General features: G+C 45.9%; 1 protein-coding gene and 3 pseudogenes across 1 annotated transcript; all 4 read left to right on the top strand.

Annotated features, from left to right (window-relative positions):
* Positions 1–6014: 6014 nt before the first annotated feature.
* On the top strand, positions 6015–6449 carry LOC136510442 (uncharacterized mitochondrial protein AtMg00810-like). The gene has a single exon (XM_066504884.1). The coding sequence runs from the start codon at positions 6015–6017 to the stop codon at positions 6447–6449; it is 435 nt and encodes a 144-aa protein (XP_066360981.1).
* A 6433-nt stretch (positions 6450–12882) lies between these two features.
* On the top strand, positions 12883–14103 carry LOC136510441 (transcription factor DIVARICATA-like; annotated as a pseudogene).
* Positions 14104–21134: 7031 nt separating this feature from the next.
* On the top strand, positions 21135–22404 carry LOC136514349 (uncharacterized; annotated as a pseudogene).
* On the top strand, positions 22183–26910 carry LOC136514351 (uncharacterized; annotated as a pseudogene).
* The last annotated feature ends 190 nt before the right edge of the window (positions 26911–27100 follow it).

Genomic DNA, 27100 nt, shown 5'->3' with positions numbered 1-27100 from the left:
TTCCATAGGCTACGGATAGCGAAACTTAAGTAATTCTTGCAAAGCTTTCACGAGAGAATCAAAATTCGATTTGGGAATTAAATATAGTCACAGAATTTAAGGCTTATGGCATGAATTTATCTAGATCTGCTTGCTCTAGGATATCAACATGGAGCATGTTAACTGGACTGCTACTAGGAAAGATCGGGTTAGGATGCTTAATAATTAATTTCCCGCCAGCGTCAGCTGGCAATGACTGCTAGTGATGTATCTGACAGCTAGTTGGGACTAATAGAACAGATGAGTGGGGCATGATTGCTGAAATTAATAAGATTGTATAGAAGCTGGCTTATGGTGGATTTACCTAGACCTGCTAGCTTTAGGATATCAACAAGGAGACATGTTAGCTTGACTGCCACTAGCAATGATCGGGTTGGGATGCTTAATAATCATTGGCCTGCTAGCGTCAATAGGTATATTACAGAGTTGTGCCTATCTTATGTTTCTGGGTTGCATATTATCAAAAATAATTTGATTAGTATGCTTGTTTTTGCAAAAATTCTTTAGAAATGCAAACAAGGTAGGTTTGTACGTGTCCATATGGCAACTACAGCCTATAAGTTCTTTTGGTGTTTATTTGAGATTTTGCTGGTCACTTAAACCTTTATTACATCTGAATATACAAACTTCAACAGGTATATTACAGAGTTGTACCCGTAATTTTATCCTATGGCTTATCTTAATCTATGGAAAAAAGTTCCATGCTCTACTACTCTCGCATGCATAAAGCGTGTATTGCACTGCAGGACAGTAATAGGTAAATAGATTGTATAGATTGTATGTGCAATCACCAGCACCTGTGCCTTCATTAATCTTCTCAGAAGTCATTCATTTTAGATGTAAGACATCTGCCCTTTATGTTTGACATTTATAAAGATATGAGGTAGGTTTTCGGAGGCAGAGCAAGTTTTTTTTTTTTGGTAGATTAGCATAGATGGTGCAGGGAGCAGCAGCAATGCCTAGAGAATATCCTGTCTCCACTGTTAACAAAAGGCATTTGGTACAAAGTGCAGATTGGCATGCAGAAGAGTATGCCACGAATGAAAAGTACTGAGAAAGAAACGGCGCTTACCACGATGGCACTCTGCAAACAATGTGCATTTTATCCAAATCCATGTGAGCAACGGGCAATGGCGAGTGGCGACGGCGGGCAGATAGCTGTGGCGAGCAACAGTCAGAGAGATGGGAGACACAGAGTTTCCATCGTGTCCACCGGCCCTGCCCATCTTCCAGCAGTCGAGCCCACTCAACTCGGCGTCGAACGGCCCGCCAGGCGTGCTCCCGTCCTGCAGCTAGGCCTCCACGTGCCCCACGCGTTGTGGGCTGTGGCAGCGGCTTCCGCCACGATGCGGTTTGTTTGGATCCGAATTGCTCAATTGACATTGCGTAGCTGTTGGAACGTGTTCCCCTAAAAAGAAAAAACGCTGTTGGCACGTGTGATCGGCGAGGGCAAGGCGACGAGCACGTAACACGCCAGTCGTGCGCCCCGCAGCCTCATCGGCGCTGCTTGAGGTACTTTGTCCTGGTGGCCAAGCGTTTTCTGCTTCTACATTTGGATACAAGAACGAAAGCGAAAGCGGTAAAGCCAGACACAAAAACGAATGTGAACTTACGAAACATGGAGAACTTTGAAAACGAACTAAATCGAGCGGAATTATGTCGAACACGATCGGTATACGAAAAATCAAATACAGAATTCCGACCCATAGGACCAAGTTATAATCCCCTGTATTTTTTCTTATACTAAAATTCACTAAATTTTTTGAAATTTTTAAAATTTTACAACAAATTAAAACTTGGTTAGCTTATTTTCTGTAAATTTTTTAAAATATTTTTCCAAAACCTTGCATTAAAATTCATCATATGCATTTTCCTGTGTTGATGTGCTTTCTGGAATTTATTTGTGGCACCAAAAATATTTACCTTGAATCTCCAACCCAAACACCTCTCTAGAATTCAAATCAAATCACTTAAAATCCCCATTTTCTGGGAATCACAAGAGTCGTCATAGAAATACAAAATCTATTTTGGGCTAATTTCTCCTCCCTCCTCTCCCTACGCTTGGCCCAACAACCCACTTGGCCGATGGCAGGCTTGCAGCGACCAACTCGCACGCCTGGTGTCCTTCTCAATTTTATCCCACCTTGCTTAGACGAGAGTGAGAGAGACGATAGTCCCACCTCCGTTAATATTCTAGGTAAGTTTAGTCCCACCTCCCTCCCCTCCTTGCGTCTCCTACCTCGATTGGGCTGGGCTGGGCCGTGTCTAGAATGGCAGAATCCTAGCATGTGTAATTCTGTCAGAGACGACAGTGAGCGGTTGGCTCACCCGTGCCGGAGATCTTGGGACCAACAAGTGGTATCAGAGCCGTACAAGCGTCATCGCCGGACTAACGCGTGGGTGATGACAGACGGTTTGGAGATGGACGACAGTAGCGGCGCTGCTGTGGCTGCTCAGCCACGATAGGAGGTCGTCGTGCGCAGGGTGTAGGAGGTCAGCGGCACCAGTTGGCCGACGCTGACTCGCACCAACTATGGCAAGTGGGCGGTGACCATGAAGGTCAAGCTTAGAGCCCGACGGCTCTAGAATGCCATTGACAAGGGCACCGACAACGAAGAAGATGATATGCCAGCGTTAGAGGCTATCCTCGTTGATGTGTCAGCGGAGTACTGAGAGCCGTTGGGAGCGAAGAACTCTGCTAAGGAGGCATGGGAGGCCATTGCAACGATGCGCGTCGGCTCCGACCGCGCAAAGAAGGCGACGTCCCAGCTGCTGAAGCAGGAGTACGCCACCCTCAAGTTCAAGGATGGTGAGTCGGTGAAGGACTTCTCCCTCCGTCTGCCGTCGCTCATCAGCAAGCTGAGGAGCCACGGCGTCACCATCGACGAAGAAGAGGCGGTCTCCATGTACCTCCACTCCATGCCGGTGAAGTACATCTAGATCGCTCTCTCCATAGAGACGATGCTAGAGTTGTCCACCCTCACCATTGAGGATATGACAAGCCGTCTACGGACGATGGACGAACGCATGGAGCAGGCCACAGCAACGACGGACAGTGGCAAGCTGCTGCTGACAGAGGAGTGGGCTCCCCGAAAGAAATCCGAGGAAGCCTCCTCTAGCCGTGGTGGCGATGGCAAGCGCCGCGGTAAGGCTTCTTTGGAGAAGAAGAAGAAGAAGAAGGTCGACTCCAACGTCTACCAGCGCTGCAGGAAGATAGGCCATTGGGCAAAGGAGTACCCAAATCACAAGCATGAGAAGAAGATTGAGGCTCATTTAGCGCAAGCTGATGAGGATGATGAGGTCACTCTCTTGATGGCGACATTCTATGCACTGCACGACGTTGAGGCCAAGGAGAAGGGAGAGGTGATGGCAGTGAAAGGGCACGACAAGGCTCTAAAGACTGTCAACCTCAACGAACCACACGCCCAAGTCCACCTCGGATGTGTGGGCGGCGAACAGGAGTAGCGGTGGTACCTAGACTCCGGCGCCAGCAACCACATGATGGGCTCCAAGGAAGCCTTCTCCGAGCTCGACGGTAACATGACCAGCATGGTGAAGTTCAGTGACGGCTCAAGGGTGGCAATCCGAGGGTGCGACACCATCATCTTTAGGTGCTAGAACTGTGAGCACCGCGCGTTGACAGATGTGTACTACATCCCACAGTTGTGTTCAAGCATCGTCAGCATCGGGCAGCTGGATGAACGTGGATGCGAGGTACTGATCAAGAGCAGGATCCTGAAGATTTAGGATTGGGAGCGGCGTCTTCTCGTGAAGGTAAACGCTCACGTAATCAATTATACCTGCTCGACTTGAAGGTAGAGCAGCCGGTGTGCCTGGCAGCATGGCACACTGAGAAGCCGTGGTTGTGGCATGCCTGGTTCGGCCATCTCAGCTTTGACGTGCTCGGTCGGCTGGAGAAGATGGTCCAAGGGCTACCCCACATCAAGCACGGAGGCGTGTTGTGTGATAGCTGCTTGGCCGGGAAGCAGAGGAGGTTGTCGTTCCTAAAGGCGGCTAAGTATCACGTGGTGAACGCTCTCGAGCTCATCCACGGCGATCTCTATGGGCCAATCACGCCAGCCATAAACGGTGGTCGGTGGTACTTCCTCCTGCTCATTGATTATTGTAGTCGCTATATGTGGCTGCAACTCCTAAGGAGCAAGGACGAGGCGGCGGAGGCGATCAACAAGTTCAAGGCGTTCATGGAGGTAGAGAGCGGCAAGAAGCTACGCGTGTTGCGGACTGATCGCGATGGTGAATTCACTTCGGTCGAGTTCGCTGCGTACTGTGTGAATCAGGGTGTGGTGCGACACCACACCGTGCCATACTCGCCACAACAGAATGGTGTGGTGGAGCAGTGGAACCAGACAGTGGTCGGCATGGCTCGATCCATGATGAAGGCTAAGAGCATGCCGGCAAGGTTCTAGGGTGAGGCGGTGACCACGGTGGTGTTCATCCTCTACCGCGAGCCTAACAAGCCCCTGAAGGGCAAGACGCTGTTCGAAGCATGGTATGGGTGCAAGCCGAGCGTGTCCTTCCTCCGGACATTCGGCTGCATCGGCCACGTCATGAAGACGAAGCTGGTCCTCACCAAGCTGGAGGACAGGAGCACACCGATGGTGCTCCTAGGCTACGAGGAAGGTACCAAGGCGTACCGACTCTATGACCCATGTGGAGGCAAGGTGGTTGTCTCGTGCGACATCGTGTTCGACGAGAAGGCGGCCTAGGACTAGGACAGTCCGGGCATGGGGGAAGCTGAAGGCTTCACCAACACCTTCGTCGTCGAGCACTTGGTCATCCACGGTGGTGGAGATGCTAGAGAGGTGGTGCCGACCACTCCAGCAACAGAGCCGAGCACTCCTGGGGCGGTGCCGAGCACTCTAGGAGGGGTGCCGAGCACTCTAGGAGTGGTGCTGAGCGGTCCTACAGTGGTGCCAACCACTCCTAGACAGGTGCTAAACTCTCCCGTAGCAGAGCCAAGAGGTCTTGCAGTGGTGGCGACCACTCCAAGACTAGTGCCGAGCACTCTTGTAGTGGTGCCAACCACTCCAGGAGTGGTGATGAGCGGTCCAGGAGTAGTGCTAAGCACTGCAGCTAGGGTGCCGAGCACTCCAGGTGCTGTGCCGACCACTCCAGTGGAACAGGGGACTCCATCGACGTCGATCAAGTTCGCCTCACCTCCAAGCGACATCACTGAGTTTGTGGATGCCTTCCACGATGGTGAGGAGGTGCGGTTTCGTAGGCTAGACGACATCGTCGATGACACAGGGTCCTCAGGCCTGACGTGTCGGCTGCTTAATGACCTAGAGTTGCGTATTGTCAGTGCAGAGGAACCACCCACGTTTGCGCTGGCCGAGCGCGATGCAAATTTACGACGGGCGATGCTGGAGGAGATCAAGGCGATCGAAGAAAACGAGACTTGGGAGCTCATCGATCCACCTCCAGGATGCCATCCGATCGGCCTGAAGTGGATGCACAAGGTCAAGCGGGATGAGCGAGGCGCCATTGTCAAGCACAAGGCGCGCCTCGTCGCCCAAGGCTTTGTCCAGGGTGAGGGCATCGACTTCGAGGAAGTCTTTGCGCCGGTAGCGCGCATGGAGTCTATCCAACTGCTGCTGGCTTTGGCAGCAGCGAAGGACCGGCGCATCCGTCACCTGAATGTAAAATCGGCCTTCCTCAATGACAAGCTAACAGAGACAGTCTTCAACAGACAACCTCCGGGTTTTGCCATCAATGGAGCAGAGCATAGGGTGCTCCAACTGCTCAAGGCGCTCTACGGGCTGCGACAGGCCACATGAGCGTGGAACGCCAGGCTTGATGCCACGCTGGGCGAGCTTGGATTCACGCGGTGCGCAACCGAGCACGCGCTTTACACGCCGCGACGGGGAAAGGAGGAGCTCATCGTTAACGTGTATGTGGACAACTTGATCATCACTGGCGCACGTGCGGTGGACATCGACAGCTTCAAGCTCGAGATGGCGGCTCGTTTTCGAATGAGTGCTCTCGGCGCGCTCTCCTACTACCTCGGCATCGAGGTGAGACAGGGGAATGAGGTGCTTACTCTCGATCAGAGCGCGTACGCCTCAAAGCTATTGGAGCGGAGCGGCATGGCTGAGTGCAAGCCGTGCGTGACTCCGATGGAGGAGCGACTGAAGCTGATGAAGGTGAATACCACGGTGAAGGTAGATGCAACAATCTACCGGAGCATCGTCAGCGGTCTGTGCTACCTAGTCCACACCAGGCTAGATATTGCGTTCGCCGTGGGCTACATCAGCCGCTTCATGGAGAATCCTCGAGAGGATCACTGGACCGCGGTGAAGCGGCTGCTACGCTACGTCAAGGGGGCGGTGGATCAGGTGATTGTCTTTCCCCAGGACCGGTGGAAGTGGGCTGCAGCTCACTGTGTTTAGCGATACAGACATGGCGGGGGACATCGACGGACGGCGGAGCACCTCTGGCGTGCTTGTCTTCCTCCTATCGGCTGTAATCTCATGGTTGTCGCTGAAACAGAAGGTGGTGACTTTGTCCACGTGCGAGGCAGAGTACGTGGCGGCGGCCACAGCAGCGTGCCAAGCTGTGTGGCTGCGCCGGCTACTAGGCGAGCTGACCGGTATGGAAGCTCACCCACCAGCACTAATGGTGGACAACCAGCCCACCATCGCCCTCGTGAAGAATCCAGTTCTCCACGACCAGAGCAAGCACATCGACGTCAAGTTCCACTTTCTCAGGGACTGTGTCAATGGAGGACAGATCGTCATCGAGTTCGTCGAAACTGGTCGGCAACTCGTGTACGTCCTCACCAAGCCGCTCGGCTGTCTTCGGTTCATGGAGCTGAAGAAGATGATCGGCATGGTAGAGGTTTTAGGGTTAGCAGCAGGATTAAGAGAAGAATTATAAAGTAATCTGCTGCTCCCTCGCCTGTACGTGCGGTAGGGACAGACGTCGAAAGGGCTCCCCTGCTGCTGCACTGTAGCCACGGGCAGGGGCAGGTGTCGAAAGGCTCCCCTGCCGTACTGTAGCAACAGCAGGGACAGACACCATAGTCAGCCATGCTGTCACATCTAGTCACTGTAGCGGCATGACAGCGTAGCATGTCTGTGTACTAGGATTAGATGGGTAGAGTTGTATATATAGCTTCACACTGCAACTCAGTAATATTGAGCGAGTTCAGTTTTGCCGTCTCCTCTGTAGAGCTCCGGCCAACGTTGGTGCTTGTGCTGTGTGCTCGCGCGCTCTATTCTCCTTTCTTTCTTCTACCTCCAGCCGTAGTGTGTAGTCGGCAACGACGATAAACAGTCAGCTCATCCATGCCGGAGATCTCAGGACCAACAAACGTGACGACCAGCCAGCGGGCGGCCGTGCAGTGGCCACCTCTTCCGGCCTCCTGCAGGCTGCAGCAGCTCACAAATGACGAGACCAGCTGGGTGTTCGGCCACGGTGCTAGACATGGAGTTCTCTGACGTCAACGACAGCCATGTTGGCGTCAACGTTTCCAGCTTCATGTCTGTTGCGTCGCAGCTGGCGGAGTACGTTGATGTCGCACCCTAGCCAGTGGGAAGCTCGCAGGGAGGGTGTTCGATGAAACGAACACAGATTACTGCAAGCATAGCCTATGCTACGTAACTCTCAATGCAATGCAAGTCTTGTACAAGTAATTAACCAATCAGACCCTTATTGCTGAGCCAACACAGGGAGCCAGGGCATTGTGTACCAATATACAACGAGGTTGCTCAGCGCCTCCTTTGTACCTCCTGCATTTGCCAGCTACTATGTAGTTTGTTGGGGCGTGTTTGATGCCTTGCATCTAGGTTAGGCTGGCTTGGCCGGTGGTGTGTTGAACCTGCCGTTTGGTTCCTTGAATGGCCGCCAGAGTTTGGCCGTTCGGATGCAAAATAAAGTTTCATTAGAATGGTTCCTTTCATTTTTATAGCTGATGACGTAAGAGTTTTCTAGCCAAGGACCAGGGCTGCAGCATGGGAAGCCCTGCCCCTGGGTCCGCCACTGCCTGCCGCCTAAAAGCACTTGCACAAGAGCAATATACACAAGAAGTCTTGACTCCTAATTGAAGTCCAGAAACAACATAATATCATACAAGTCTTAATATTTTAAATGAAATAAAGACAACATAGTGCATAACTCCTTTATTCTTTAGTTTTGACTCAATCAGACAATCACCGCAGCAAATCAACATTTTTCATGACACCCACGTATCATTCACAGCTCACTTGAGCCTTGAGAGCACTAGTAGCAAGACTACTAGTAGACGATAGTCGCTTGGCAGAGAAACCTTCACTACCTATGAAGATGAAGTCTGTCGGACACTATTAATTTTGAAACTCTGAATCCACAATGCAAAAATGTGTAACTGGGCACCGCTAATGGCAGAGCAACGCCAAACTTCTGCCTGGCAGAGCACCGCGCAGGGCCGCAGGGTCTGGATGACGGCAGTGGGCAAGCACACAGCAGGCGCCAGCGGTGGATCTCGCTTTCTTGAGTTTGAGGCCGACGGCGAGCAGGGGCTAGGAGTCTTGAGCGATGGGCAACGGCGATGATAAGGGTTACAGGTGTGGAACGAGCGATAGAGTGCGGCGCCTGGTGTCTGGGCCCTGGGGGCAGCGCTAATAGGTTAGCTAGGGCGACAGTGCTGGGCTAGTTGGGTTACCTGTTGGGCCTTGGACGATGGGGTACATTGTTTGTTAGGCTAACCCGGAAATAAGAAAAACGGGTAACATATAGGATATTTCGGCATCATGTAAATACAGGCGGGATGGAGCACCTTCCGTTTCCATCCTGGTCCTGGCTACCCATATCCCGTCTTGTCTCATTTTTGGATTTTTTTTCTCGACATGGAAACAAACAGGTGAAATATAGAAAGCGGTGCAGGTCGGGACATGATTTAACACATCTGTTTTCAACTCTAGTAGTAGACTAAACGAGCTGGCAACCAAAAACAATTGTTATGTTCATCCTGCATGTATTCATTCAGTCAACCACACATTAAGGTACTACATGCAGTAAGGCCATGTTTGGCAGGGCTTCATTTCACTAGTGAAGCTATTTTTTTTTGCTTCAGCTCCACGAACAGTTCCACCGGTGGAGCTAAAGCGGTTTTGGTAAACCGTTGGCAAAATGGCTTCCCTGTGAGAGTATGTTTTTAGGGGCCTGTAGGAGGAGCCGGGAGAAGCCACTTTTTTTTGGCTCCATCCTACCCTAAATCACTGTGAGAGCATGTTTTTAGGGGCTTCACAAGTGAAGCTTTTTTACTTTACCCCGTTTGGTAGAAAACGGCTCCAAACGACTCCTGAAGCCGGTGGAGAAGCCCTGCCAAACGGGGCCTAAGTCTGCCCAGCTTGGTTTCATGGTTTGGCTTGTAGGAGCTAGGGGCCTTGAGCGACAGGTGACGGCGATGATAGGGGTTACAACAGGTGTGGAGCGAGCGATAGAGTGCGGCGCCTAGCGTCAGGGGGCAGCGCTAATAGGTTAGGGCAGGCTACAACACTGGGCTAGTTGGGCTGCCTATTGGGCCTTGGACGATGGGGGTACATTGTTTCTTGGGCTATACCGGAAATTAGAAAAACGGGTAACATATAGGACATTTCCGCATCATGTAAATCCGAGATTTTTGCAATTCCGCCATTATTTGGAAACTAGATTCGCTAGAGTGCCATCCCTCAAACTGGATTCGCTACTTGCCATTTTGAAATGGATGTAAGCCGCTGGAATGGATTTTGGGGAGTTTGCAAGTCATTTTATTCCCGGGAAAAAAAGCTAACCCCGGTTTCCACTTGTGCCCCTCCGCCTCTTGTTTTCTTCCATTGGTAGGTTCTACCAGAGGAACAGAACGCTCTTGAAAACAGATCGGCCTAGGGTCTTCTTTCTCATACTGCCATTCCCTCCTCCCTCCCAACACATCCGAGAGTAGCCTCATCCCCAGCGCCGGCAGCCTTGCCTTCCACGCCTTACCCTTCCCCGCACTCGCCGGTGGCACCGCCCCCATGCATCGCCCTCTCCCGCGCTGGCGAGGCACCAGTCCTCACCCAGGCATCATGGTACACGTCGTCGCCCAAGCACCTCCCCCTGGCTACCGAGGTGCCCGCCACACCGTCACACACCATCTACGGCATCGCTGTGAGGAGGTCCGCTGTTGGTGCAAGTCGTCAATGGAAGGAAGCAGTAGTTTGATGGCGGCCATCTAGAGAACTGGTAATGAAATCCTTCTCCCTCCTATTCTTTGTTACAAATGCAAATGTCGGCTTGGGCCACAGCGGTGTGGGGCTGTGGGGCAGCGTCGGCCTAGGGTGGCCCAAGCATCGGTAGAGTTCCTGAGTAGCCGTGCACCTAGCCAGTGCACAATCTTCCCTTCTGACATGCCAGTGAGAGCTAGGTCGAGTTGGGCGCTCGTTAGTTGGATTTCTTCTTGTTCTTCCTCCGTGATCAGAGTGGATAGCATAAGTCTTTAGACCACCATATGGTAGACACGGAGGCGGTGTTCCTGAGCCTGAGAGGGACTCAAGCTAGGCTTGGACAGTGGTTGAACCATGGCTTAGAAGCCAGCTCGGAAAAACCTGGTCGTGTCTGAGTAGGACTCAAATTGCTTGAGGTGTTTCCACGTCCAAGTAGGACTAGAAATCGAAAATTCACCTAATTCCTCGATAAGATCAAGCGCGTCTTGTCGAGGAGCTAGAGGAGCTTGATCCATGGAAGTCTCCACGAGGCAACCTAGGAGCATGCCAGGGTCAGCTACCATGAAGGTCTAGGAACCCAAGGTGAATGTTGATCCCGCCGAGAACGTGTTGTTGATCTTAAGGTAGATCGAGCTTTCGATCATCTTTTTGTCGAAAGCCCCTGCCTGACATGCCAGTTGTCAGTGTCTGATGAACGACAACCTTGTTACTGGGTTACTCGGAACAAGGATTGGTGGGCTTTGGCGTAAGCTAAACTCAATGGTGAATGCGAGACAACGATTTATACTAGTTCAGGCCGCTAAATAGCGTAATGTTGTCAAATTGGGAATTAGATCATATGTTTTACCATGTCCCATGTCACCCTTGTCAAATTGGGAATTAATTCCTATGATTATGGTGGATGCCATTTATATTGCCATTTAAGCATACTTGATGGTATGGAAAAAAGGACTTCTCGTGACCATCAACAACACATTTAAGTATCGCACTATCTTTAAAATAATTGTATGAAGAATATACTCAAAGCATAGATGAATGTAATTACTCAACTCAGAAGCATTTTATTTGCTAGGCAAAATATAAGCAATAATATGCAAATATCGAACACATTATAGATTAATTTAGTTTCTTCCTCAAATGTATCAACCTATAGCCATTTGAATACAAGATGTGTGGAATAATGTAGATGTCTATCATGATTCTAACTCACTTTTCACATTAACATTATTTATGTGGTACAATGCACCAGATAGACTTGTATGCATACATGTAAAATATCATGGGGTTAAATGCACATTGTAATCACCTAGAAGGATAGAATGGCATCTTAAGAAATGAGAAAAACTCAATCCATATATATATATATCGATATAGAGAGAAAGAGGCTTGTACCTAAAGTCAAAGTTGACTTCCAGTCTTAAGCTTGTAGTATATATTTGGACATTAGATAGAAACAAAACTAATAAATGTCAATCACAAGGAAAGATATGCATATAGCATTTGATCAATTCACATTAGTTTATGTATTAGAAACACATTAGTAAGGCATTTGGTTATACATAAAGTAACACGATTAAAGATTGCAGACACAACGCTTTATAACCACTAAAAATGGAGTCAACTGCTAGTAGCAAATTGAGACATTAGTGTCTTTTCAACATGTGTGCTCAAGAATAATGGTATGGCCTATGCACATATTAGGTGTTGCATTCATTTTATTAAACATGAGAGAAAAATGTGTGATGCACAAACATTGTCTGGTAGATATAGATATATAGATATATAGATGGAGATAGAGGGAGAGGGAGGGAGAGAGAAAGAGACTTGTACCTAAAGTCAAAAGTTGACTTCCAGTCTCAAGCTTCAAGTATATTTGGACATCAGATAGAAATAAAACTAATAAATGTCAATCACAAGGAAAGATATGCATAGATTTGATCAATTCACATTTGTTATTTATTAGAAACACATTAGGCATTTGGTTAGACATAAAGTAATGTGATTAAAAATTGCACACAACACTTTATAACCACTAAAGATGGAGTCAATTGATAGTAGCAAATTGAGACATTAGTGTCCTTCCAACCTATGTGCTCAAAAATAGTGGTATGGCCTATGCACATCCTAGGTGTTGCATTCATTTTATCAAACATGAGAGAAAAATGTGTGATGTGCAAACATTGTCTGCTTATGAACAAGAGTTACTCTTTGAAGCATGGCCTCGAGATCAAGATGTTTTTTTTTTCAAAAAATAAGCAGCTAACCAACCAGCCTAAATTGCACACTCAATATTGATTTGCGCCGAAAGACCTTTTATTATCAAATCAGATTTCTTTAGTGAAACTAGTCATTATGTTACTATGAGTTAGTTTTACGTGTCATGTGTCCTTTGTCATTCATCTGAGCAATTGAAGTATGTCAACTATAAAATTAGTGTATCACCGAGAAATGGATACAGATGCTAAATATCTTTAGCATTATGATTAAAAAAAACTTGTTTGACTATATATAAAACTTTATTGTACAATAAATTGAAACCAATATTAAAAGATTCACCATAAGGCCTAGAAATACTTGGCCTTGTGCTTGCCATTTTCTCCATCCAAGCATCAGTGTTTCATACATTAACTTGTTGTGTACTACTCAACCCTCACTACCCATGGATCCCAACTTCAATGGTGTGTGGAGTGCTTCTGAAATAGATATGGTGAAGTTATTCATCGCTAGTCACAACACCAACAACACCTACACAAATGACACAAACAACAAGCACAATGACATTGTTGATGAGCTCCAAGCAAGGTTCCCAGGCAAAGAGAAGCATTAGGTAGTTCAATTATATGTTCATCTAGTAGTAGAGATGAATACAATGCAGAGCAACAACCAACAAGTTGTGGTGAGCAATGCACTTGTGAATGATAACTTTGGGATGCCAACGGAGGATACAAACATGGACATGTTTCATGGCTATATACTGGATGATGTGGAGGCCATGAAGATGGTAGAGGAACCACCGCACAGGCTGAATGTTGTTCCTAAGAAAAAGAGGCAAAACCCAGTGATAGCTTGGAGTCATGACGAACACAAGTAATTCATTTCTCCTCTATTTTTTTGAAATGTTTTGGTACATATTTAATGTTATTTTTTTGTATAAGTAATATGCTAGTGGTGTATAGTATTTCATACCATGAGGCATTAAGATTTTGTTTTCACCAATATTGAGTGTACGAACATGACATATGTTATCATCTGACTTGTTAATTCTAAACCATATATATGCAGGAATTTCCTTCGTGGCTTAGAAGTGTATGGCCGTGGTAGCTGGAAGAACATATCTAGGTACTTTGTCCCCACAAGGATGCCAATCCAGATCTACAGCCATGCGTAGAAGTATTTTCATAGGAAGGAGTACACCACTAGAAAACAACGCTTCAGCATCAATGATGTCAGCCTCTATGACACAGAGCCATGGGTGCAAAAGAACTCTTCTAGTTCGGAGGCTCTCGACTTCAGCCACAATGCTTACAACACAAATTATTATGACTTTGAGGGACAACACACTGTCTTGAACAAACTCACACATGCTAGCCAGGCGAGCAGTAGACAAGTTGCCACCTGGACTAGAGGTCAGCATATGATAGGCAGTTCATCCATAGATCCAACGATGGTGCAGAGTAACTCTCTTGGATGGGAGGCGCTCACCTTCACTAGCAATGCTAACAACACAAACTACTATGAGTTTGACAGACAATATGATGCCATGAACAACCTCGCTTATGCTAACCAGGTGAGCAATAACCAAGTAGCCTCTTGGACTAGAGGTCAACAAACAACAACTAGTGCGGTGGTTCCTAGTTGGGAGGTGCTTTCCTTCGCCTAGTTGGGAGGTGCTTTCCTTCGCCGGCAGGGCTTACAACACAAACTACTATGACTTTGATGGACAACAAGTTGCCTTGAACAACATCACCAGAGGGCAACCATGGTGAGCAACAACCAAGTAGCTACCTAGACAAGAGATCAGTTGACAACAACCAGTTCTTCTGTAGTTTTAGTGATGGAGTTATCTATGATTTAGTATCGAAAGGTGGATGTAAAACCAGCTGGTTGAAGACAATATATGGTGTTAAGTGCTAGTACTATTTCTATATGGGCTACAAACAATTTCACTACTAGAAAATTGCAATGAAATACTATCATATGTTCTCGCCATATCTTTGTTTGTTTGTTTGTATGCATTAACTATATTTTGGATGTCTTCGTGTTCTTTATTCTGTATATCAGCTATATCTACAATAAGTTTGATTTCTTTGTTAGAGATAAGGTTTGTTGTATTTTTTCGTAAAAGTTTGATCGCTTCATCAGATATAAGGTTTTCAAAGAAATCTTCTATAACTAAATAGGAGATCCCAATTAGCTTATTTTCCTGACTTCTGCTTAAGCCACGCTATCCTTTTTCGTTGCATCCGACGTCCAACCAAGGCACAAAAACTATTGTGCATGCACCATCCCTTCCTCTACCACAACACACTATCACCGCGTTCGGCTGGTCCGTGCTACAGTAAAAACGGATGGTTTTGGATGAATAAATAGTATTCTGTGAGAGAGAATAAGCTGGAACAAGTGGGAACATGACCAACCGAACGGCATGTATCAATTCCTCTACCACAACAAATGCACCTAAAAGTAACGCATTTGGAAGAAAATGAACGAGTTGCTGCAATCGACTTTAAATAAGGGGAAAATTGGTTTCATAGCATTCAAAAATCATGACATTTGAAAAATACCATCAAAAGACGTCTGCCACGTAAAATATCACCGAAAGAATGAACTGTTACCTTCAAATAGCATTCTGTCACAGTGGCTGCTGTTGCCGTGAATTCCTCCGTCGAGACACCTTTCTTCCTCAACCCAGCTGCCTGGTTGGGCATGGACACGCTGATAGGCAGCGACACATGCCCTACGCCGTGTGGCTACCTCGCACGGCCTAGCCATGCTGGGTCCGCACGACGGCGGCCGCAGCTGCCTCACGCCCTCACCTCCGTGGACACTCCTAGGAGACCAGTGCCCTGTGTGCGACTGTGCGTACGTGCATGGATCATCTATCAATGACCTCAAGGCGCATGTAAGAGTAATCGAGTTTGCGTGCATGCATATAGGAACTCACGATGGCCGGGACCTAGGACGATGGCTGCCCGTGCCTGGTCCACTCGCCTGTGCCTGTGCTTGGACGTCAAGCTCAGAGCCGCCGATCTGCTCTCAGCTCTCACCACCACCGTTCCCCTCTATTGGCACCACCGTACCACTACCGAGCCGTGTGCCCCACCATCTCCGCCAGCATGTTCTCACCCCTACGCACGATAGCAAACAACTCCGGGCCATAGCCACGCCATGTCGCCAAAACTACTACTATCCGGCGCCATGGCGGGCTCTCGGTCCGCCATCACTGTTCCCATGGGTGCAGACCACCAGCGCCTCGGCCGAGTGTACCATCACGTCCGTCCGGACTTCTTCCGACTGCGGCTCACCTAAACTGGGCAAATACGCTCTGAGATGCTGGATCCTGCCGCCACCAGGTGCGTTGTTCCTGCTGCTAGCCATGGCCGCCGCGTGGGGAACTCCCGCGGACAGCTCCAATTGGAGGTGCCTCCACCAAGCCAGCTACATTGTCGCGTCCACCACCACCGCGTGCACCTCCTTCGGCTGAAACTCCGCCGGCAGCACTGCTTCATGGGCCGCCTTCGTCCTGCTCGACGCCGACCATAGATGCTTGTTTTTTCTGCATGGTGAGCCGCCCCATCGCTCTTAGTCAACCCCGCACAAGCCATGCCTAGAACAACCCCTTTAGCACCCCCACGCACCTGATGTGTACCTGCGCCGACCTTGTAGTCGTTGGGTTCACCATTGCTGCATGCCGCCGCCGTCTCCCGTGTTGCATGCCGCACGTGCACGGGGCCATGCTCCTATGAGCCATATCAAGCCACACCACTGACATCCATAGGTGAGGCCGACCACCGCGAAGGTCGCTGGCTGGTCAGTCACGACCGGTGTGCCCTCTCCAAGGCAAATCGGGATGTGCCCGTACGTCGGCCTGTGTGCTCTGTTTTTCTGAAATGGGGGAACAAATGTGCCTCAACAGAGGAATTCATGGCAAAAGCGGCCACCATGACAGAATGCTATTTGAACGTAACAGTCCATTCTTTCGGTGGCATTTTAAGTAACGGATGTCTTTCGATGGTATTTTTCGAATGTCGTGATCTTTCGTTGCTATCAAACCAATTTTCCCTTAAATAAGTCAGCTCCGCCTCAGCCATGCCCTGCTCGCCAGTGTCGCACGGCTTTGCTCCGCCTCCACCAAGCTTCTCCTACCCACCCTGCACCGACACTGATGCGGGTCCTTGCCGTCCGATCCTCGGACGCCCCGAGATCGATGACCGTGATGCGGTGTGCCCTCCCCCACGGTCGTGCGTCGAGCCAACGGCTGCCTCCGATGACCCAAGGTGGCATTGTAGGTAACTTCCTCTCACCTGCTATCAGAGAGTCAGTCGAGCGGCGAGCAGGCGTAGGATGGGCCATAGCCGGGGCGTCAACTACGAGGGCAGGTAGAGCTCGCTTAGGTACGTTTTCGGAGGCAACTAGGCCACTGCGGCGCCCGCCAAGCCAGCCATGGCGGAGCAGAGGCCCACATGAAGGAGCTCCACTGCAGACGCAGCCTACCCAGGGTCATCTCTATAGTTTTAGAGGCCCTTGGGCCCAAGCACGATCGTAAGGGCCCACTAAACTACACTTTTAATACGACGATTAAAGTATATAGTACTAAAAGTAAATTTGTAGCGTATGTTTAGTTCATAAAAAGATAACGATACATCTAAGAACTAAAAGAACAATGAAATAACTATTATGATTCTTTCAAATAAAACAATAATACTTCAGTGCTTTGTAAAAAACAACCTTCGGGTATTTCTTGATGAAAAAAATCTTTATGAACAGTATCAAATAGGAAAAGACGCTGACCACCAAGGCTCTCATGGATTGTCGTGCTAAGTATATAGACCTCCAATACTTTATTATAATAGCTATATATATCTACTACATATATATATACACATGGGCCCCTAGCGGCTTGGGGCCCGGTGGTCGCACCTCCTACCGTTCCCCAAGAGACGGCCCTCAGCCTACCCTGGTTGTGGTCGGCCTCCTGTGGCGAGTGTGGCCGGTGTATGATGAAGCACGAAGGTTATTTATATGACCTATGTCTGTGTTTAATATGCTTGTAATTGCAAACATTCATTAGAAATGCAAAGAAGATAGGTGTGTACGTGTCCATATTTCAACTACAGTCTATAGGTTCTTTTGGTGTTTATTTGAATGCAGATTGATTGAGATAGAAATGATAAAACTGAGATTTTGCTGGTCACTTAAACCTTTACATCTGAATATACAAACTTCAACAGGTATATTACAGAGTTATTATATCCGTAACTTTATCCTATGGCTTATCTTAATGTATGGAAAAAAAATATTCCATGCTCTACTACTCTTATACATACATAAAGCGTGTATTGCACTGCAGGACAATCATAAGTAAATCTATATCTCTTAGGCCTACTTTGGACGCAGCTTTCCCCGCGGGGTCCCGTGGTTTTCCCGGGGCTCGAAACCCACGCGGTAATTTCCCACGCGTCGCGGCTTGAGTCCATTTGGAAGCTCTCCGCACGGGTGTTTCAGCCCCACGGGAGCCGGGTTTTGACGGGGAAACCTGCCTGGCCTCCAGACACGGGGCGTCGTTCCCTTCTCTTTCCCTCTCGCGACCCTCCGCCTCGACTCGACTCTCCGTCGTCGCCTCGGCTCCTCCGGCCTCGCCTCGACTCTCCGGCCTCGCCTCGACTCTCCGTCGTCGCCTCGGCTCCTCCAGCCTCGCCTCAACTCTCCGTCGTCGCCTCGGCTCCTCCGGCCCTGACTTCTCCTCCGTCGCCATCACCTTGCGGCACCAGCATCTACGTCTCCGCAGGTGAGCTCGCTTCCACTTGCATCTCCCTGCACCACATCTAGGGTTCCTGATCCTATCCTCACACGTTTCCTGTGGATCTTGGGACTGTGGATGGCCACATCTTCCTCCCCACTCCGCCCTATGCATCCGCTCGCGAATCGCGACCGCTCGCACAGCTCTTCATCCGCCGCCCGCCGACCCGACCACGACGGCTCCACCACTACTCCGTGACTGACCGGCCTCGTTGCAAGATCTGGTGAGCCATTGTGTCATCCGCGAGCAACACCGACGTCGCCAGCAACACGACACAACCTCTGCCTCTACAAGTTAGTCTTCTATCCGCATCTCACACCCCTTCTTGTAGATCTATGGTTTCTTGTTTGTGATTCTATGGTTTCTTGTTTGTGATGTGAAAATAGATGTGAAAATAGAACTCAATTGCTTCATGTAGCTTAAAGATCCAACTGGTGAGCTGGTTTCTGTGTTCAGAACACCATTGCAATAGAATAGGATGGCATGTCGTGATGGATTTTTTCTAGCATTGCACAACAACTATATGCATGCTTATAACGGTCCAGACATACACTGGTTGGGACGTTTGGTAGTCTTGCTATTTTCTAGCATGCAGACTAGTATAGTAACCGATCACTGCAGTAGCAATTTTCTGCATGGTGACTGATGCATTTCTTTTATCCCATTGCAGTAGAGAAAATAGAATGCAGTTTATTTAGGAGCTGAGCACCTAGTTTTTCAAGTTTATGGGGGCTTAGCTGTGGCAATCATGCAAGTTTAGAGGAGCAAACCCAGGAGTCACAACTAACTGGGGACACATCCCAACCCAAACAATCTCTCAGGAAAGTCCAGAGAACACAGCTATGGGGCATCGGAATAGGATATGGTCAGAAGTTTCCAATTTGCCGCACATGAAACATTCTTCGGGCCCTATCCACTTTTTCTTCTTCAGTTGAACTCCACATTGTATACGGTCATGTACTGCCATCCACAGAAAGATCTTCACCTTCAAAGGAATATTGCATTGCCATACTGTCATCATACAACGGTCCACAACGCCTCCATATGTCATTAATCTATACAACGATCTAGAAGTATATTTCTTGGTTCTTTCCAGGCACCAGAAAACCTCATCTTTGCCTTCATACAGTTGAATATCATTCAAGAGATCTAGAAGGGAACCCATTCCTCAACCAAGATGTCATTCAGCTGTCACCTGAACTCTATATGCCACTGACCATTCACACAAGCCTTGGCCACCTCTAAATCTAGATGTGACGCAATTATGAAAAGATTAGGAAAAGGTCTGGTCAAGAACTCATTGTCAGTTTCCTAGATCTACTGGCTGGTGGGCCATAAATCTGCATCTAGATGCATATCTGCCACCTCAACACTTCCAAACAACATTTTATAATAATCTGTGATGTGGGTTCTCAGACATTGGGGATCCACTGTTTCCTGCCCATCCACTTCCAGCATAGTAATCTGCATCTTCCTTCTTCTGCCATTAGCACATTTGTGAAAGTAACTGAAATTAGAGTCCCCTGCCAGAATCCATTTCTCACCTCCCCTTCTTTGCCACTGTATCTCCTCATCAGCCAAGATTTGTTGTAATGATTTCTCTAATTCATACCTCTCAGTCCATTCTATTCGTGCCAAAGTTCTTGAGTTACTCTATTCATCTAATGTAGTTATTCTCTTCATAATATCTTTCTTGAGTTTCTTTTGATAACTATCATAGTTCTGCCCCCAACCCTTGATAGCTCTTCTAAGTTTGCTTGAGGTAGGTTGCTACAATGTCGTTCTGTCCAGCAAAACGATCTAACCATCAGATTTCATTTTATAACACAATTGGTATAATAGATATGTGTCCCTATCTAGATATGATAAACTTATCAATTACATATCTATATATTTTTCTATTCACATCACATATAGTTTTGTTCTTTGCATGGCATCTCTGTGATTCTTCATTATGCATTTAGTTGAAACCTTGGCTTAAACTATAGTAGCTCTTCTTGCAGCCATATCTTATGACACAATGAATCTAAGTTCTGACTTTGAAATTTTAATCTTACTGGTTGCTATAATTTTATCCCTAAGTTAAATTGAAAATCTTGTGCTTACTATATCTCAACTCATGCAAAACCTCTTGCAAAATCACCACACCTTCTAAGATGTTCCTTCCTGGTATAAATGCTGTTTGGAAAGGACTAATCACTTTGTCAATTACAACAGTCAACCTTAGGGTCAGAGTCTTCGACTAATGAGGGCATGATGCTTTTGCAGGAGTGATTTTCTGTTGCGTCTTGGGACGGGGTGACACTGGTGTCAGGTTAGTTCCCCCCACTGTTGTTTTTCCTAATTTGGCTGTCGTTTTTGTTGTCAGTCATGTTCTAAAAAAAATTGAATGCATGCATGCCTGGATGAGTAGGTGCTGCCTGGATGATTAGGTGCTGTTGTCTGATTAGATGTTTTCTCCACTTTTTTAGACTTTTAATACTTCTTGATGCTACTATGTGAGTTGTTGTTGATTTTGTACAGAGAACTTTGTGGTATGGATGAGATGATGCATGTAGCCTTGTGATTAGTTATCCAAAGGTACAGTAATTAGCTAGCTGCTAGGCAAAGTTAGTTAGGGTCCATGTAGACTTGAGATGCTGCATGTAGCCTTGTAAATGTTTTTTGCCCACTAGTTAATCATGGAGCTGCTGAAGGGACTGGCTTCTGGTTCTGGGTTTCAGACTTGAGCAGCTCGTCACTCAGCTGGGGCAGTGATAGTTGAAGTTTATTTTCTGTGATGTGCTTGAGTTTATTACATATGACACTTGTGACTTGCTGTGCTTGAGTATTGGCCTTGTGCCTTTATTTTATATATATGTAATAATATAATTTCATATATGTAACACTAGATGGCTTCTTGGGAAGAGCTTGCTAGAAATTTTTTGTTGGAAGAGGAAGAAGATGAGGAGCTATTCTTTATTCTTCTCCCTGCTGTAATGCCCTTTCTCGACGAAGAGAAAACACCTGAGCATACCTCTTCTCTTCCTAGTGCTAAAAAGGTTAAAGAGATTCTCGAAGGACACGAGAATTGGTGCAAGGAAGAATTTAGGATGGAGGCTGAAATATTTAGAGCTATAGCAAACTTTCTCAGGGCCGAGAACTTGCTGCGTGACACACGTGGTATGAAGATTGAGGAGCAACTTGGTCTTTTTATGTTCATGCTCTCTCATAATGCAAGCACAGAGAGGCTAAAGAAGGAGTTTCAACATAGTGGTGAGACAGTGCATAGGAAAATATATTATGTCTTCAATATCATTCCAACATTAACCCAAAAATTCATCAGACTTCTGAATCCAAGCCACACACACATGAAGATTACATGTGACCCTAGATTTATGCCATTCTTTCAGGTCGGTTAATACATACAGTACACTTTCCTTAATACCATTCCTAAATACAATCCAAATTTTTAGTAAATTTTCTTACCTGCAGAACTGCATCGGCACTATCGATGGTACACATGTCCCAATCACAATTGGACAAGACAAGGCCAGTCCCTATAGAAATAGGAAGGGGACACTGTCGTAGAATGTTATGTTTGCCTGTGACTTCGACTTGAAGTTCACTTTCATCTCATCTGGTTGGGAAGGATCCGCATCTGATGCAGGAGTGTTGCGGTCTGCTCTTGGCAAGGGATTTACTGTGCCAGCAGGCAAATTCTATCTTGTAGACGGTGGATATGCAAACACACCATCATTCCTTGCTCCCTACCAAGGAGTTAAGCATCATCTCAGTGAGTTCAGGAGACATGGCCAGAGGGGAAATGCATATGCCAACTACAAGGAATTGTTCAATCATTGGCATGCGATTCTTCAAAATCACATTGAGAGGGCCTTTGGGGTTCTCAAAAAGCGGTTTCCAATTCTGAAAGTGGGGACACATTACCCAATTGAATCTCAAGTTATGATTCCAGCAGCTGCTGCTGTGTTTCACAACATCATTAGAGGGTTGAATGTGAGTGAAGAGTGGCTAGACATCCTACCTGATAATATCAACCCATCAAATTATGTCGACATGCCAGAGGGAGACACTAACTACCCAAGTGAGATGGAATCAAACCATGGAAATACCCTACGAGACCAGATAGCCCATCAGATGTGGGCTGCCTACAATGTGTAGGATAGTAGTGTTTGGAATGTAATTTATGAGTTATGAGTTATGTATTTCTGTAATACATTATGTGATGCAACATTCTATAATAAATTCTCCAATATATTCTATAATATGTTATGAGTTATGTATTTCTATGTGATGCAATATTCTGTAATAAATTCTCCAATACATTCTATAATATTTTATGAGTTATGTATTTCTGTAATTATTTCTTGTAGCAATGTCGAAGGCAAGGGCTACATGGAACTCTAGATATGAGAAAGGGCTTGTTGACATTATGAGGGACAACGTGAACATCCCCTTGTTTAGGGGTCAGAATGGATGGAGTGGAGAGGGTTGGAGAAGTATCTCAGAGAAGTTTACCCAAATGTATCCTTTAGCATGCTTCACAAAGCAGCAGCTACAAGAGAAGGAAAAGGGGCTAAAGGGCAGCTGGAAGGCGATACATGTAGCGTTAAAGGATAGTGGTGTTGGTTGGAATGACTCATTGGCCATGGTCATTGCGGAACCAGAAAATGGAAGAAACTGATCAATGTAAGATTTTTTCATTGAACCAAAAAATTGTTGCCATATTCTGGTTGCAAGTACTAACTATGTGTTGTCTTGGTATTAAATAGGATAATGGAAAAATGGCTAGGTTCCAGAAGAAGCCGTTTCCTTTATATGAAGACTGTACGTCATTGTATGTTGGTATGTTATTTGAAACTTCTCTCTAAGGTTATATCAGCATTTGCATAACCAGTATATCAGAAACAACCAACTCATTTCCTTGAACCAAATCATCACTTTACTGTCCTGAGTGTGCTACTGCTAGAACTACTTTTGATAATCTGTATATGCGACTGCAGCAAAATGAATAGAATTGCTACTGTCGTACTAGGAGCTGCAGCTGGCTAGGCTTTTTACAGTAATGCTTCAATCAGAGAGTGTTCAAGCAACACTTACAGTAATATTTGTCTTTTTTATTAAAAAACATAGATTGTGCTTTTTAGTGTATTCTAGTCCTAAAGGATTTGAAGAAAATGTATCTCTTCGTTAATATCCACCCCTTATTACAAAACCCTATCTTAACTGTTTTTTCTTATTAATCATGAGGAGGGCTTTCTCTCTTTCCATCATTCTTCATCTCACGTTGAGCTCTTCACAATGTCTATTTCCGTCAATCCTTGATCTCACGTTTACTGTGCATTGAGCTATTCGCAATGTCTGTTCCCATCAGTCCTTTATTTCCCGTTTACTGTACATTGAGCTATTCACAATGTATACATGGGGTTGGAGCAAAGAATTATGATGCCTTGCAGTAAACCTGGTGAAATATGAAAGTATACCATTTAGTGGTTAAAGTGTAACGACACTTCTTAAAAAAAAGAGTGATGGTCTACTTATGATATTATGTTCAGACTGGAGAACCATGCAGCCTGTCCTTACTGAGTTGAACCTGGACATGTACATAGAAGGTGGTTGTAGTAGCTCTAGAAATGAAGCTACATACATATAATCATAATGCAAGGACACCGCCACACGGTGCCACGTGTCATCAGTCAACGTCGACACTATATTTAATTTAATTTGTTCATCACTTCCTTTGCTCGCACTCCTCGTCTGAAACTGAAAGTTACTGCTAAGACGAAACTAAAGCGGGATCCTAAAAGGAATGGCCATCCATGCATATAAGCATATGTTATACACGTCTTAGAAGAGAGTTAGAGATATGTTTGGCCGGCCCAGTTGCTGGCTACATTAACGTGCAGGGGACAAGGCAGTTCTAATCTTAGTAAAGAAGGAAATACCGAACAACTTTTCGTTCGGTGCGTTGTTTGTTTAATCGATCAAGTTGATCCCATTGGTAATGCTAGTCCATCTCATCAAAGCTTTTGTTTGAGCCAGTATGCATGGACGATCTAATAAGTGACTGCTCATCTTTCCACTGATGATAGCCTGTTTTGGTGTGTTTTTTTTCCTTTTACAAAAAGAGTAAATAAACTTTTTAACTTGTTGGTAATTACCACCCGGACCATATAGTGGCGGCATTGTGTATGGATTTTAGTCCTACTCACACCACTAGTCATAACTGACAGATATGCTGGACTGAATTGTTGAGATTAGCTAGTGTAGACAATCCAAGAAAATAGCATGTGGCCTACATACATAGACACAATTTGTTCTCACCTGTCACTCTGGATGAGGACCATACAAGAAGTTACTAGGAAATGAAGTGAAATGAAAAATAATTATGGACATATACTGTGATTTCTCATGGCAGGAGCAAGTTATCTTATTTCAAGAATGATAACCAATTGAAAAATTATCAAGACAGAATAGGAACAGGTTCATACCTGCAGTGACCACACATTGATAGTTTTATCATAAGAAGAGCTAAACAAGAATCCACCTGCAGTGAAATAAAGAATGAAAATAGGCAGTTCTTGAGCCAGCATTACAAAACCCTGTGAACAAAAGAAACCAACTAACAAAATAGCAAATGTTTTAAATATAGACATTAACAGTGTTGGATTTTTACCTCCAACGGCTAATCCTGTTACACAATCACGGTGGGCAAGCAGTGTTGATGATTTAAACACTCCGACAGACTGTGGGCCATCAATTCCTGACAAATCAATTCCCCTATTGTTTAAGAAACCATTATTACTTCCATGATCCCGATTCAAACTGTTGTCATCAGCTCCTCGAGACAGTTGTGTTTTATCAGAGTCAGCGAACATCAACGATAACTCCCCAAGGAGTAAACATCTAAAACTCCTATTTTTTTGCATAGGAAGTGTTGCTACAGGAGATCTAAATTTCACATCAACTGAGCACTTGCAGCCTGCTCCTCTTGTTCCTATTGCTGCTCCAGCTGCTCCGGCTACTCTGGCTGCTGCAGCTACTCCAATTGCTCCTATTGCAGTGTCTGATAGCACAAGTCTAGGTGCTACTTTTGATGGGCTAGACGTCTCAAGTGCACACAATGAAGCTCAGTCTGCACCTTCCAATCAAGATTCTGTGCAAGGAACGAGTGGTGGGAGAAAGCGTAAGCAAAGTCACATTGGTGCTGCTATTGATGGTTTTGTGCAGTTTAAGAAGATGCAAATAAGTAAAACAATGGAAGCACTCAATGAAAAGAAGAAACAAGACGAAGCATTTTCAGTCGACAAGTGTCTCGATGAAGTTGATGCAATGGAACTTACTGATGTGGAGAAGGCGTATGCTATGAATATCTTCAAATCTGAGATTGACAAGGAGGTATTCATGAAAATGAAAAACAAAAATGTTCGTTTGATTTGGCTCAAACAGCAGATTAGGTAATGCTTGGCTGCCACTGGATTAGTTTACTTTGGTATGACTTAGCTGCTAATGCTTTTCCTTGTGCTTACTTGCAGTGCTATCTGTGGAGGCAATGTTGGTGGAGGCAATGTTTGAATTGAGAAGAAAAACGCAGCTGCAGTCATTGTATGCAGGTATATTATTTGAACAACAGCTTGCACTTGCCAACAGCTATGACTGCCGATTGATCTTATTTTTTGTTAGCCTAGGAATTTGCATGTCTGTGAGATAGTAATCATATACATGGATTTTTTTTCATGGTTCTACACATGGTATAATAAGTCTCCCTGTTTGTTGGTGTTAGCTGTTGGGTGAAGGACTGAACCTACTGTGAGTCTGTGAGACTTGTCCTATTGCATTGCATTGTTCATTGCTAATGGATGGAGGAGCCAGTTTGTTGGTGTTAGCACACAGAGACCCACTGGCTATGGCTGGTGTCTACTTCTCTGAATTGTCTCTTGAAAGGGAGCAGTAGAATAATCTTCTGTTTTTGTTTTTTTTTTGTTTAGCCTTCAAGCATTGGCAGATCCTGATGTAGCTATGTCTTTCTGTTTCATGCAAGTTTGTCACGTTACACTTGTTTTTTTCCAAATCCAGCATGCATGTTTCATGTTTTTTTTTCTAAATCCAGCATGCATGTCTTCCTGTTCGAATGCTTTCTTGTCCTATACCAGTACGGTTGTGTATTTCATTTATCCTAGTCTGAACTGATAGATAGCCATAGGCATCATGAGAACAATCTCCTTTTTACCTATGTTATATGTATTTTGGCCATATACAATAGCATTTTTCAGAGCCAGACATGTCATGAGAGATCACCATTTTCATTATTGTGTTATTGCAGATGTCTCAGTGGAAGCAATGCATGATTTAAAATAAGTGAAGTCGTAACTTTTGATAGTACTTTGCTAGATGCCAGAAGACATTGGATGTAAGGATGGTCAATTTCGAGATGATTGAAGTATATGATTATGACTTCACCATTTTCTATTGGATTTAAGGATGTAGAACAATCTGTATGAATGCTACTAGTAGTTGATTAGATGTCAGATAATACTTTTGCGTTTACTAGATTTGGTTTAAGGTCTGAATTATGTCTGTATTTGTATGGTGAGACTTGTTCCTGAGATTTTTCATGATTTTGTGGCTCTGACATTGATATGTAGTGATTTTTTATATTATTCACCTCTTTTTGTTTTTTCTTTATTTTTTGCTATTTTTTCCTGATTTTTTAAGACATGGTTTCTCACAGACTCACAATAGCATTCCTAGGCTAATATGTTGGGTGCTATCTGTGAGAAACCATGTCTACTGTGAAAAACCACCGATTTCTTCCGTTCCCGACAGAAGCAGGGGAAAAAGGTTTCCAAAGAGCAGC

Source organism: Miscanthus floridulus, chromosome 16 (assembly GCF_019320115.1).
Source record: "Miscanthus floridulus cultivar M001 chromosome 16, ASM1932011v1, whole genome shotgun sequence".
In the NCBI taxonomy this organism is placed as follows: domain Eukaryota; kingdom Viridiplantae; phylum Streptophyta; class Magnoliopsida; order Poales; family Poaceae; genus Miscanthus; species Miscanthus floridulus.
The sequence above is the reverse complement of the archived record's forward strand: the minus strand, read 5'-3'. Positions and strand labels throughout refer to the sequence as shown.